Below are 14420 nucleotides of genomic sequence, written 5' to 3'. Positions count from 1 at the left end.
ATAATTTATCGGCGGTCCAGACTTCTAACGTGGCTTCCGCAAAAATTTCCCTGAATTTTTCCGGAACCTTCGCGATCATTCCACCATACCACATGTCGCGAGTGCCTATACCTAATTTTAACGTTTTATTCAGCTCAATTAAGAAACGAATAACATGATCTATTTCCAAACTTTTTAAATCAGGTATTTTATTAATTAAAGTCGTGACTCTACTTTGTAACTTTAAAACAATCGGAATGAACTCGCCCACGCTGCCTGCCGTCCCCGGATCTTTATCGCCATCCCGGCGAATGAGCTCCCGCACCATGACCCTTAATGCCTCAATGCCTTCATCGGGGTTATGCTCCACGCTCGCCTCGCTCAGCATCGCCATCAACGACGCTTTACTGAGCTTCTGAGCCCAAGAAGTGGCGGAGAACATATTGATTACGATTATTACTACACACGCTAGTGCAACACTCGTAACAAAGGTCCCATAAAAAGGTCGGTTACTTCTTACCCTGTTGAGACACGTGGCACCAAACCGGTTTAACCACCCCATTCAGTATATTATGTCGTTATGTTCACCTAGGGGGCTTAAATATTTATTACCTTTGAACACTATAAAATAAGGGATTTCAGAGTATCCACGCAGTGGCTGAGAGATTAAAAGTGCATTATTATATATTTCGACGACATATTATGACTGCACTAGCAAGATATAATTGTATGAATTTCGTACGCAAGTCGTAACTATTCCACAGAGAGACTTTATAATTGTCCGCTGTGTTGAAGAAGATTTCTAACAACTGTGTTTGGAATGGTTATATTAGTTGGAGTTTACAAGTGTTATACTTCGTGAACTAATTACCTTCAGAACAGACGCTTGTCAATGGACTGCGCTGAGATCATCGGGCAGGAACTTCGAGAGGTATACTGTGCTCTTCAAGAGAGGTATACTGTGTTCTTCAAGAGAGGCCTACTGTGTTATTCAAGAGAGGTCTACTATGCTCTTTTAGAGAAGTCTATTGTGTTCTTTGGACATCGACATACGTTTGGAATCCACCCGAGTCCAGGGAAATATATTATGCACTGAAGGATGTCTCACAAACATCAGTGACTGTACTGTCCAATGGTATGTAATATAATACTCTTCTGAAACGGCATGCTAATGTAAGCGTAGGTTATACTATTAGTGCAAAATTTAATTAGTATCCAATGCGTTACTTCTGGTTTATTAATTCTTTGTATTCTTACAGTATCACATAATCCCTAATCTCTGCTGATACTGCAGGCATTGCCTGCTGGGACCACTATGCCAACAATCAAACACTCACACTGTCACTATCTGTGAAGGGTGGACTTGCATGTTCCAGCCTGTTGTCGCACTGCGGCATGTTATCTACTTGCTACAGCAACCATTGATTCATAGATAGAAATAGAGATCACTTCATTTGATGCAATTAGGAGATAATTTATACTCTCAATATGATGGAAAACCTTTATGCGTGAAGCATGTCGTACACTTGTAATTTTCCGGTGTTCATGAAGGTGGACCTGCAGTTGTCAGGGTTTCTATCTTTTCTAGGCTGAGGAAAGATATCAATGCTAGGTATTTTGGTTGACAGACCACAAATATATTCACAAACACATTGTTCCACGATCGTGTTACAAAGGGAACCCTTCTTTTCACAGACGAGAGAGCCAAAACCCGAAGTTCCCCGAAGTTCATGCTTTTTTTCAGTATCTTTAATGTAGCTATCCTAACCAAATCAACCGTCCACAATGTTTTAAAGTATTTATAATGTAGCTAACCTAACCTAATTGACCATTAGTATCCTTTTATCAACACCGCCATATTTATTTACAATGAACAAAAAAAAAACAGAAGATGCACGATCGGGCGTTTGGCTCTCTCGTCTGTGAAAAGAAGGCATCCCGTGTTACAAACATCGCCCTGGCACACGTACAGCAGCGCTCAGTGGCTGGCGGGGGTAAGCTCGGGCGCTGGACACTCGGGATAGGTCGCTGAAAGCCTCGTTCACACGAGCGGCGGGAACGTGGTAATGCACAACTGTAATCACGTCGTCGTGTATCCCTAAATTTATATTTAACATTAAGACACACCTTGCTTTTTTGAAAAAAAAAAATGCATGCACCAAATCTTTAAGGAGCCTCTTTCACAATCTGCGTTATTTAACAAAATTGTATTGTAATAAATATCAGATAGCAAGTGCTCATATTATTCAAACAATATTGGAGTTTTAACAATGTTAGTTAAAATAAATATTTACGTGAGGCGCACACTTTACTGAACATTCTAAAATACAACTAATACTGCAAAAATCAAATTACAAAATTATTAAATTCTGGCCATAACAAAATGAAAGGGCTCAAAGTTTCAAACTACGGCTCACCCAGCCACTTCAAAAATACGTTAATTTATCTACAAAATATGACAACACAAAAATCAAATAATATTTACAATACTAATTCTCTAGCTGTAATTAATGCCGGCGGACTAATAGTTGGCAAAATTACGTTGCTTGTCTGCAAATATTAACTGCAGCACAGTGCTTGGCTACGCGAAATCCGTGGCTATGAGCTCGCCGAGCTTGCCTTGTGATCCACATGGCAGTCCCACTGATGACGACGTCGCTCGCGGGCCGCCCTGTTGAGGCCCTAGTCCTCGGGATGCTGTCCACAGCCGCGGCCTCTGGCACCTGCACTTGGTCGTTGTCCCCAGAGCTCCGCCCTCCAGCCGGTCGCTGATCCTCTCGCTCGCCGACTCTTGTCCTGTCCCCAGGGTCTGCCTCCCTCTGGCGACTTCCTCTCGCTCCTAACAGTGCAAGGAGTTATGTCGCCCGCTGCTCAAATGCCGTCCCACTCAAAAGTTATGTGTTGAAAACAGTCTCACGTTCTGACGTCGCCGTTAGTTATTTACGTCACTGCGTCTTGTCCCGACCGTAGTTCCCCCGTCTTAGAGCGTTACTTCGCTGTCGCTGACGGTCTTCTGCTTAACGTCCGTACGTGATTTTCGTTACGTCTCCCGTAACTCGGTGTCAAGACTCTTCGTGGTCTCGCCGATGAGTCAAGGTGCCATCGCGTGAATGCTGCTTCGTCGAGTCCGCTGGTTCTTGACGCTGTTTGGCTTCGATTTTGCGTCTCCCTCACTTCTGCCACCACCGCGCCCCTATTCATAGTCCTTGGCAGAGGACGGGCGTGCCGCAATGCGTCGCGGCCAATCAGAAGGGCGCATTTGAAAAAAACATCCGCATTGCAGATTTTTGTACTGCTGGTCCCGCAACTCCCGGGCGCGCACCTGGTCAGGGGCACGGGCTGCCTATCGGTCAGGAGTGCGTACAGTCTCCGGAACTGGAAAACTGTCGTGGTGCTGGTGGATACACCGCAACAACCTCTGCTGTATCCAGCTACGACGCTGAGAAGCAGCTGACTGGAGTCGGGGCGACACCACCGGCGTGACGTCATGAGGGCTATCAGGGTCGGCAGCAGTCGTGCAGAAACAGGAAGCACCTGCCGTGCGCGGCTGTGACGGCTCTGAGGAGCACGCGACAGCTGCGACCTCCCCACAGCTGGTAGTATCGACCCGCTGCAGATACCTCCCTCCCGGCGGAGGGCGGTGTGACATCGCCCACTTGAGCCCTCCAGCCCTTCTCTGGACCAATCACGAGGCAGTTACACTCTTGATCCACCGGGCAGCTTGTTTATTTTCTCCGTCGAACCTTTCTGCGCAGATTTTCAAGTTAGTTAACGTTACTAAATAACATACGTTTTTAGTACGTTATTTGTAGCTCAATCCCTTACACTACCGTTTCAACTTCGAAATGTTTTCGAAGTTCACGAACTATTGCAATTTGTAAATCACAATTAATTATGCAACTGCTGTGTACATTAGACAAGCCTCAAAGCTTGATTTACCTTGAGCTAAGATGTCTACACGCCGATAAGAACACGAAGTGTGACCAACGTGTTCCTGCCGCTGTGTGGCGGGCAGCATAACCACCGGGGATGTGCCCCTTGCTGTAAATCAGGCGCAGTGACACCAGGGCTGCCCCGCCACACACCGCTGTGTGGCGGGTAGCATAAGCACCGGGGATGTGCCCCTTGTCGCAGTTCAGGCGCAGTGCCACCAGGCCTGCCCCGGCGAGCCACGCCTCGTCCGAGGTGAAACTAAGTCACATAAACAAGTCTGAAAATTAATCATCCACACACAAATGGTAATCTGAGAGCAGGCAGCGAGATGCCTTAATACTTTTGGATTCTTAAGGGTGTTGTTAACCCGGCTTTCGGATTAATTTAGTAAAAAAAAAAATTATTTTCCCATTACTTGCAGTAAAGATTGTTCGTATGAAAATATTTTTGGACATCTTTTGTTGGTATTTATGTTAGAAACAATAGAAATATTAGTTATGAAATATAAAAAATTAAAGAAGTTGTGGTATTTTTTAACATTCAATTTCTACACGATGGAGTGGGTGCATGACTCAGCGATAATTAAAAGTGTGTTATGCATAAGAAGTTTTTTCCCCCACTTTCGGATATTTTGGGGGCTTCTACCCCCCCCCCCTCCCCTTCCACATACAAAAGGGGTGGGGTCTGATATTTTTCCTCAGTCTTGGGCCTAGAATATGACCATTGTGCATTCAGTTCAAGAGCCGTGAGCTCTATGTGTCCTCAGGCGTCGAAAAATATTATATTATGTCTTCATCAAAAAACATCAAACAAATTGCCTCCCGGTTACGCTTTCTCCTCCGAGCGGAACATAAGAATTTTCGACACACCCTGAAGGTTAGGCTTTTTTTATCTTGAAATCTTTCGTTCTTGATTAATTGAATAAACAGAGGTGGAACGAAACAAATTATTGGAAAAAAAGTATCCATTAAAAAATATCCACAACATTAGGAAAATAGAAAAGTAAAGGAATGCAAATTCTTTAGAACACGATTTAACTTTCCTGACCCGGTCGTAGGCTGAAAACAGTTGATGACGATGATGATAAAACTATTATGAAATTATTTTATGCAAAAAAAAGTGTTTAATTAAACAGTTAACTAAATATAATGATTGATTAATATTGTGTAGGTTACTCGAATATTTATTAAGGTAACTGTTTAATTTGATGTAAGCTTTTGGACATACGCCATTGCTAAGCACATGTATGTCTGTAGAAGAAAACTAAAAAAAAAAAAAACACAAATTAAGCAAAAAATTGCTGTTGTCAGAATATAAACACCACAAAATACTCCACAACAGGAATATGGTCAACAAACAAAGAAAAACAAAGAAAAATAGACTAACAGAACGAACAGCACAAAAATACCGAACCAAAAAAAAAATCACCACAACAGTTGAAACGAGACAAAAACACAGCAAAATAAAAGACGAAACAAACATAATAGTTTTTGGAAAACTATTATGTTTGTTTCGTCTTTTCATTTTCCTGTGTTTTTTTCTCGTTTCAACTATTGTGCAGATTATTTTTTTTTTGTTCGGTATTTTTGTGCTGTTCGTTCTCTTAGTCCATTTTTCTTTGTTTTTTCTTTGTTTGTTGACCATATTCCTGTCATGGAACATTATGTGGTGTATATGTCCTGTTGACAACAGCAATTTTTCCTTAATTTGTGTTTTTGTCATTTGTGTTTTTTTTTGTAGTTTTCTTCTACAGACATACACATGTGCTTAGCAATGGCGTATGTCCGAAAGCTTACATCAAGTCATGCACTCCCATTGCACAAATCTTTCCAAGATAGTAACTGTTTAAAGAATTATTTTTAAACATTTCGATAGAAGTTCTGGTGACAACTGTGGCATCAGCACAGCAGGTGTCGCTGTCGGCAGGGGCGCAGCCAGGGGGAGGGGGGGTTAGGGGTTCAACCCCCCCCCCACCCTTAGCACCAAATCATTAATTAAATTCTTATTCATCACTCAAACAAATTTCATATTAAAATTAATAACATTTTTACCATTACAATATTCAAATTTAAGAACCGAAAACTGCTAAAATAGCACTATTTTACACCTTAAAATCCAAATTTCCCCGGGGGAGGACCCCCGGAACCCCCGCTGTAATACCGGGTGGGGGTGGGGCATGCTTCTTAACACCCCCCATACACAAATCCTGGCTACGCCACTGGCTGTCGGCACGTAAGGACCCGCCCTTGCGAGCACCAGTCTCCGAGGCTGATGCCGAGCTGGTGAGCGCCGGGAGAGCCGAGGTCCAGGCACTGGCGGCCCGCAGCGCACAGCGACCTTGGCCCGACCTTTGAATATATATATACTGTATAGAAGTCGCCAGCCCAGGTTAAAATTTCTAATACGGTTTTGAGGTAGTTGGTTAATTCACCGCCGCAATCGCCACCATCTCTAGGGCATCGACTTGTGGTGGTCCCTAGCGGACAAGTGTCGAACTCTTCAAACACCCCTTCCCCCTCCCGTTGAACGACGTTGAGCTGCAGTGAATGATGGATGAGGGGTGCGGGGAATGACAGCGGGCGACAGCGCTGCGCTCTAACGTGTAAATAACAACCTAAGACGATACAGGGCGTTACGGCAGCGCACTGCAGCGGTGAAGTTCCCAAGCTGCTCATCATACGCTTCTGAAAAACGTAGAGTAAATCCTATCCACTCGCGACTTCTATACAGTATATATATTTAAAGCTGAGACAGAGAGTCGCACGCCCGTGGCGACACAGCTGTCACGTGACCGCAACCCGCGCCTGTAGACCCTGCAGAGCAAGCACGGGCCTGCGTGCGGCACTCGCCTGCCGGGAGACAATGCCGACAATGCCCGAATACGTGACCAAAGAAATGCAAAATACGAGGCCGTTTTACGATTCCTCCGCTCTCGAATTGAGAACGGACCTGCGTGGACTCAAAGGAAACAACACATGCGGGTGACAAAACGATTTGTTGTAAAAAGGATTCGCAGCGTGACTAATGATCGCAATCCTCCCCGCAGCGTTTATGATAATCGTGTTAGCTGGAGCCTCACGCACAGGACTCGAGCCGTGAAGAATCCGCGGCAACTCCGGGTTACAACGTAAATGTTTGCCTTGAAAATTAAACTTAAACGAGATTTTGTATGTTAATAAGTGGTTCAATTGGAGTTTTGCTTATTCCTCTGCAAGTCAACATACCGTACTGCAGAACATACTGAATTATATCTAAGTAAAACATTATGCAGATAGTACCAATCTCAGTTCAGCGTGTTAATACACAATTTTGTGATCTTTGTTTCTAAGACAAGAACTATTTTTGTCCCATTTAAGAAAACAAACACGACACGAAAAACATTTAACATTATATTTACTACAGATTTAACTTATTTAAGTACATTCATGAATTATTAAAGCTTAGTTACACCACAATTCCTGCAAAGAATCTAATATACTTAATTTTACTTAAACTTAGAAAAATGGAAATTATCATATAATTTAACTTTGGTTTTTGTTAGGTCTTTGTTAGCAGTTTAAAATAGTGGAGACCAATTGTTAGAAGAAAATCATATATTGGTATAATCTGCTTGATAAATTATCTGTCCTTTCACAGAGTTCATGTACAAATAAGAAGCCTTCACCGGGTTGAGTGTTGTGCTTGTCTGTTGCAGGAGTCGTCGCCCACTTTGACGCTCATTTCGTCAAAGGTAAGGAGACGCAATGCGCCCTCAACGCCCGCTCGTCCAGGTGTGTGTCTCGTGCTCGCCGTCTCTCTGTAGCTGTCCAGCTGTCCAGCTGTCCGCCAGTCGGCGAGGTCTCACCCCTGCCGCCACGCCACTGGCACACTGTCCACTCCGCTCTGATTGGCTGACACGTTGTCCTGGCGACTTTATACCGCACGTCAGTCACGTTTCTTCACTTCGCGGTGACTTGCAATGTCAAAAATAAAACCAAACATGTCAGAGTCGCACAACTGGGTCCGCGCAAGGCCCAGCATCGCTCCAGAAGACATGGCCCAGGAGTGAGACCTGGCCGCCCAGCCAGACCCCGCCATCTTGGATCCCGTACCTTCGGCCAGGGACATGCCGGCATCGCGCTGTGCTTCAAACCACTGAAGCGACCCCGCGGGGTTGGGCCAGTGAGCGGTCTCGGCAGACACCTCCGACCTATGGCTATATGTAGGGACCGGAAAAATTCGCTGATTCAATGACCTCCAGGATGAACTCCATAGTTTTACGTACACTCGGTCAAATGTCACCCACTCATTGGCTGCTGTCTTGTGAGACGTCCCAACGTAGCAGCCTGTGATTCGATAAAGCTTTGGTCGGGTGTTTCTCATTGGTCGAGAGTCCTCCAGGTGAGTTGTGAGCCAATAGCAGATGCAGCACTGACGTATAACTATTTGTATTTTAGCCTATCGCGAAATGAATTCGCGAATTTTTCTAGTCTCTAGCTATATCGCTGCCTGAGTATTGGAGTGTTCTATGTCCACTTTTTAGGTTTTTTATGCTATGGACAAGAAATTAATATTAGTATTCATTTGTACCATATCCACACACGTCTACGCACATAAAAATGTTTGTTCTTAATTTAAGACCAATATTATTTTGTTCTATGTCATGATATTCATAGTGTTTTGAACTTTCAAATGCTTATATCTCAGTTCCGACTTCAATGGACATAGAACACTCCAATTCTCAGGCGACGATATGTCGTCACACCGGTCATGAAGACTAGCTTGAAGTCACCGATCCTGCGAATTCACCCGCATAATATACATTACGTTATTTTCTTCTTTTCGCGTTGATTGGTTTTTAGATTGTTTGCGGTTAAAATGTTACGTGACTGCCTCTTTAAACTGCTAGTCGATAGCAAACGGGTTTGTTGAGCAAACACTTATGGCCACCGCTGTACACAGTGCAGTCAGTTTCTTTGCCGAGGGCAGTGTGCAATTGTAGATTATATATATATATTTATATATATATATATATATAAGTGGAAGTCAGCACGAACTTCAGGGGCAGTACATGAAGTCAGCACGCAATTCAGGGGCAGTACATAAGTGCAGGAGTACAGTGAGGCCTTACTTATTGGCCACAAAGCATAGGCGTGCGCACGGTAGGTGCCACAGGTGCCTTGGCACCACCATTAGGGTTAACGTTATTTTGTTTTTTACAAGCAGAAATAATACATACTTACAAATATCCGTATTATTTCCAAAAAAAAAAATGTTTTCCAATCGTGTCGAGTTACAGATATGTGCTCATAACACTATCAGTATATCAATTATCAATCGAACCAACTATACACACGGCAACAAGCCAGTTGCAATTACTTGTGTTGTACACGCGGGCCGCGGCCATAGGCGTGCCTACAGGGGGGGCCAGGTGGGCCATGGCCCCCCCTAATGTAATCACTCAGATCGGCATTTTCTCTAATGCGTTCGTTAATATTCGTATATTCCTGGCAGTGTGACACTCAAACTGTTTTTCAGTATCGCAGCGTGCTAATTAACATTATTTTTAAACATTTTATCGTGCTGGAAATACAGCAGCCTTAGTTTATTTAAAACACGAGGTCATGGCCAAGCAAAAAAAAAAAAAAAAAAAAAGAGGTTTGTTAAAGTTCTGTTGTCTGAATTGCTGTGTTTGCATTCACTAAAAAGAAGTTCATTTCAAGGTATATCTGGACCAAGCTATTGAAAAATTCGAGGGGGAAAAATGTGTAAGTACCCTTTAAATATTATCTATGGAAAAAAAACATATTTTCAAGATTGTTAAAATTATACGGATATAAATATTAACTAGTAAACATATCTCGTTGATACTGCACAAAAATATAAACACGGCAATGAGTGAATGTATTTAGGCTATTTAACATTCTAAATCCAGCTTCTGATTTAAAAATTTAGCAGGGCCCCCCCTAATGGAAATGTCTGGGCACGCCTATGGCCGCGGCTACGAAACTTCTGAAATGTAAATACTTCTCATAGTTCTCCTCGAATTACATAGAATGCGCGCTCGGTGTCCACTGTTCACTCCACTCGCCGCCGTCCGCCAGGGTATATTCAAAAAAAGAGAGAGAGTTTAGTTAGTTAAAAGGATAGGCTTTCTCGATGACTTATATGCAGTAGCCGACAAAATATTTTTGTTGTATTCCAAAAGTTAAAACTTTTGCCCACTCTTATTTGTGTATTTTGATTATTTTAATATTGTACATATTTAAGGTATGTTACAAAAACTCCCTTGATTTGTTGATTTTAAAACTTAACATTTGAGAATTTTTTTATAGCATTTATTTGGCGTCTTCAGAAAACATGTAAGTACGGTTTTTCAAAGCCACCAGCATGAATTCCGTGCAAACAATTTGTGCAATTTACTTAATGGCTCAACAAAGCTTAAAACTGTAAATAGTTTAGTAGTTTTCCTGGTGATTATAACGTTCAAAGCCATAAGGTAAATGTACCAGTAGTCGTCATGCTAAGAAGAGTTTTAGAAAAAAAAATTGTATACATAACCTCGTAGGTGTATTACTGCCCCTACATGTTTGTTTTTAACCTCAAACTTTACTCTACAATGCTATCCAACACTCTTCGATAAAAACAAATTATTTTTGTAGATTTATAATTTTGAAAAAAGTGTGATTTCGAGCCAGTGGTAGTCGTCATGCAAATTTTCGTGTTTGCCAGTGTTCGTCACATGTTTGTGCCAGTAGTCGTCATGTGCGATTTCGGCTGCATTAGTTTTAATTCATGGATCCAGAATGATAGTATTGTACTATTTGGGCTTCAAATTTTATTTGGTACTATATTTTAAACATCAAAATGGCAATTCATAAAGATCGTTTAGTAATATAATGAATAATCCTCATTAAATTTTGAATTTACTTACAGCACAACTAACATGAAAATATTATAGATCTGTAGCAAACCGTATGTATTCGGTACTGAGTAACGTGTGCGCCGTCTAGTAACGAGTAACGAAACGTTACACACGGCTGCATTTTGTTACTCACATTTCTCGTATATTTTACGCATGCTCGCGCATATTCGATGAATTTACGTTACAAAGAACGATGTTTGTTTATTAAGTAAAGTATAATTTGGAAATTCCTCGTCTAAGTTTTTTTACTGTTTATTAAAGGTATTATGTGTGTAGACAAAGTTTGAGATTGGAACAGAAACAACGTAACAAAGTATTTTTTTACAAATTAGAAATATGTATGTTTTTGTTTTTCACTATCGCGTATTTTCACGTTTTTTTTGTTCTTATCTTAAAAGAGATATAATAAAGCCGCTCTAATGAGATTTAATTGTTTCTTGGTTAACAAAAACTGTTTAGTTATCAAATATTGTTAATTGTTTATATTATATTTATTATTATTTACACGACGTCATACTGTACGCGTATGCAATACGACTCGATTCGTTGCTGCAACATAACATAGCATGTTATGCGGTATCAGAAGTAAAATTTAAAAATGAATCAGGGCCCATCTTCCTACCCAAGGGCGATTTGCCTTTGTGTTTATCGGACAATGTGTTTCTTGGCACACTATTTTTTTCCGCTGCTCGTTTTATACTCATACCATTCGCTACATCTTTAAGAGCAGCTTCCATGGCTGACTCTTCATACAACAGTATTTTCCGTTTTGGCATTTTGCCCTGTAATTAAAGAAGGAGACACATTACAATGTTTAATTTACTTATTAATATCAAAATATATATCGAATGACCCCTAAATTAATGTAAACAACAATGCCTACACAATTTCTGCAATCAATAAAGTAAAGTAATTTCCGACCCAGAAGTCGTCATACACATGCATCGGAAGTCGTCATAGGTGACGACTACTGGATCTGATCATAATAATGTACTTTGTCTATCAACAACAAAGAACCAATATTATTTAAGAACTCTAGGGTGTAACTTAGCACAACTTTAAATAAAATATTAAATGTACCAGTGCTCGTCAGGTATGACGAACACTAGCAATACAAGGTTTTTATTGATCCAGTTTTCGTCACCCTAACTAAATCATACAAAGAAAACGAATTTTTTTTTTAATAAACACTTTCACCTCTTCAAGAACATTTAACTAACACATTCAGCACAAAACATCACGAATAAACATGAAAAATTACAGAATTAGAAGTAAAAATGTGCACTTACGTCCTTAGTGTTTTAGTATAGGAATTCCCCTATTTATCTTCACTGCTCTACGAACTTTTTATGCACGGACTTTTTTTGATTGAAAATAGTGTTTGTTCCGAAAAATATTTTGTGGTAATTTCAGCTAGAACGTCTACTTCTCTAATATTTACATTTGAAGTTTGCTAGTGACGACCATTGGAGCAGTGACGAGTACCGGTGCACTTATCTTACTTAATTTGTCATAAAAAATGTTAACATTTTTTCATCTGTGTATTTAATGTTTTATTTCGGAAACACCTTAAATAGCACCATTTTGCGCTTTCAAATCCAAATTTTTCCGGGGGAGGGCCCCCGAACCCCCCGCTTTAGGCTCGGGGTCCGTGAATGACAGGGCTGTTGTGTAATCTGGCACCACCAATACTGAAGTCCTGCGCACGCCTATGCCACAAAGCTATGGCTTGCTGTTGTTATTTCTGTTGCGGTCACTGCTGACGAATGCTTTGGTGAGGCAGGTATGAGCGTGCATGTATCTCTTTCATAAATATTTCGGTTGTCTCTCTATCTTACGCAATGGCTAGAATATTGCAATACATTAGTAAAGTGCCACACAAAAATATAAGTCGGAAATGAGTCTAAAAGGCACAATAGTCTCGCAAACTTGTTCCACCTACAATTATGATTTTTTAAGTACATTAACACGCACATATGCAATAAGTATTTTTTGACAACTTGATTTATTTATCAAATCATTACAATGAACACTTCGAAAGGTCGTATATTAGTAAAATAATCTCTTAAAATCTACAATGACGAAGCTACGGGATCCAAGATGACAGTCTACCTGCCTGAAACAAACCTGTTTAGTCAACTTTCTCTGTTTCGAACACTGACTGTTTCTTCGTAAATTATTCAGTCTTGCTTCGAGCACTATGTACTGGGGCGCGGTAGCCATCACGCTTCGCACAGCTCAAATCCACGATCAGAATAACTCTTTATTTCATTACATGATTTAACAGCGTATTCACACGAATTAGTACTTTATTCCTCCATGTTTTCACTGCCGGTACAACTATACTTCACTTATAATAAATCTTATATTTTCGAATTAATACACGAATACTCAGACTAATATACTTTCGTTAAATTAGTGTATGTTCAGTCTGGGCATGAGCTGTTTCTTAAAACTTCATTAAATCTTTAACTATGTGTAGATTCGAGGCAAGATTTTTTTATACGTTATTTAAATGATTTATGCAATGGGGAATTTCGATTTAATACAATTACTTGGACATACGCCATTGCAGTTTTGAATTTTTTTTCATGGAAACAATTCAAGAACGAAAATTAGTAAATAAAAATGCAAATATAAAGCCACAGACTACAAGCCTAAATCAGCTATGTCAAACAGATAAACCCAACGATGTACCTAAACAGGTATTATGGACAAAACACAGTGACGACAGCACAGACAAACACATTCAGACTTAAATATCAGACAAAACAAGAATTCCGTGGAGGCAATTTGGTCTGAAAAAAAATTAACACCATAGACGAACACAGTTGGCTAACAACGACGAGACAGTTTCAACAATAACAGTAAATGCAAGCAGACAACAAAACCTGGACAACGCAGCAAATATACGAACACAGCGATGAAGATAAACAGGTATTATGGACAACACAACAACACCGACGAACACAGTTAGGTTTTCTATGACAAGACAGGTGTGACTTTTCAGGAACTGGCATCTGTTCCCGTCATCAAGCACAGACTGATCTGAATTATTTCCATGACAAATAGTGCAAAGCTGCAATGGCGTTTGTTAAAGAAATTGAATTAAATAAAGATCTTCTATATTTGTAGAGTGTAAGTAGAGTTATTCGCGTGAAGTAGAAGGGGTCGTATTCCTTATCCGGAGCTGAGCTGGTCGAGCGAGGTCGCAGTGCGTCTGTCTCGAGAGTGCTTCACATGGGGCGACGGAAAACTGCCATACTGGAAAACTACCATAATGACAGTATTCCGGCTGGCCTCTTCGAAAAAGGCGGAAAAATACCATAACGGAAAGATGCCATAAGTTCAAAGGGCTAGGCGGAATTCTGCCATATTTTCTTATACACTCCATGGATTGAGTACAGCTGCTTTTCTCTCAAAGTAGTGTAGGCTATAGAAAACGTCGCTAGGTAGCACTGTTAACCCCCGAGCTGTTTCTTAGGTTAATTTAAAATGTTACATATAGCGCTTCTGACGGTGACTTTCTGTAGTTAAAGTCATAAATCAACTCAACATATCGCGTACTAATAGAAACAAATGTTTCAAAAAATGGGTTGCAGAA

The 14420-nt window shown here is 40.9% G+C and overlaps 1 protein-coding gene across 2 annotated transcripts in view; it reads left to right on the top strand.

The window, feature by feature from the left end:
• The window catches only part of LOC134542275 (voltage-dependent L-type calcium channel subunit beta-2), a 271740-nt gene that overhangs the window by 114830 nt on the left and 142490 nt on the right, over nt 1–14420 (top strand). For both annotated transcript variants that reach the window (XM_063386396.1, XM_063386399.1), the window contains exon 3: nt 7607–7642. In XM_063386396.1, the coding sequence (XP_063242466.1) occupies nt 7607–7642 (36 nt within the window). The remainder of the gene's footprint in view (nt 1–7606; nt 7643–14420) is intronic.

Source organism: Bacillus rossius, assembly GCF_032445375.1.
Source record: "Bacillus rossius redtenbacheri isolate Brsri chromosome 4 unlocalized genomic scaffold, Brsri_v3 Brsri_v3_scf4_2, whole genome shotgun sequence".
In the NCBI taxonomy this organism is placed as follows: Eukaryota; Metazoa; Arthropoda; class Insecta; order Phasmatodea; family Bacillidae; genus Bacillus; species Bacillus rossius.
The sequence above is the reverse complement of the archived record's forward strand: the minus strand, read 5'-3'. Positions and strand labels throughout refer to the sequence as shown.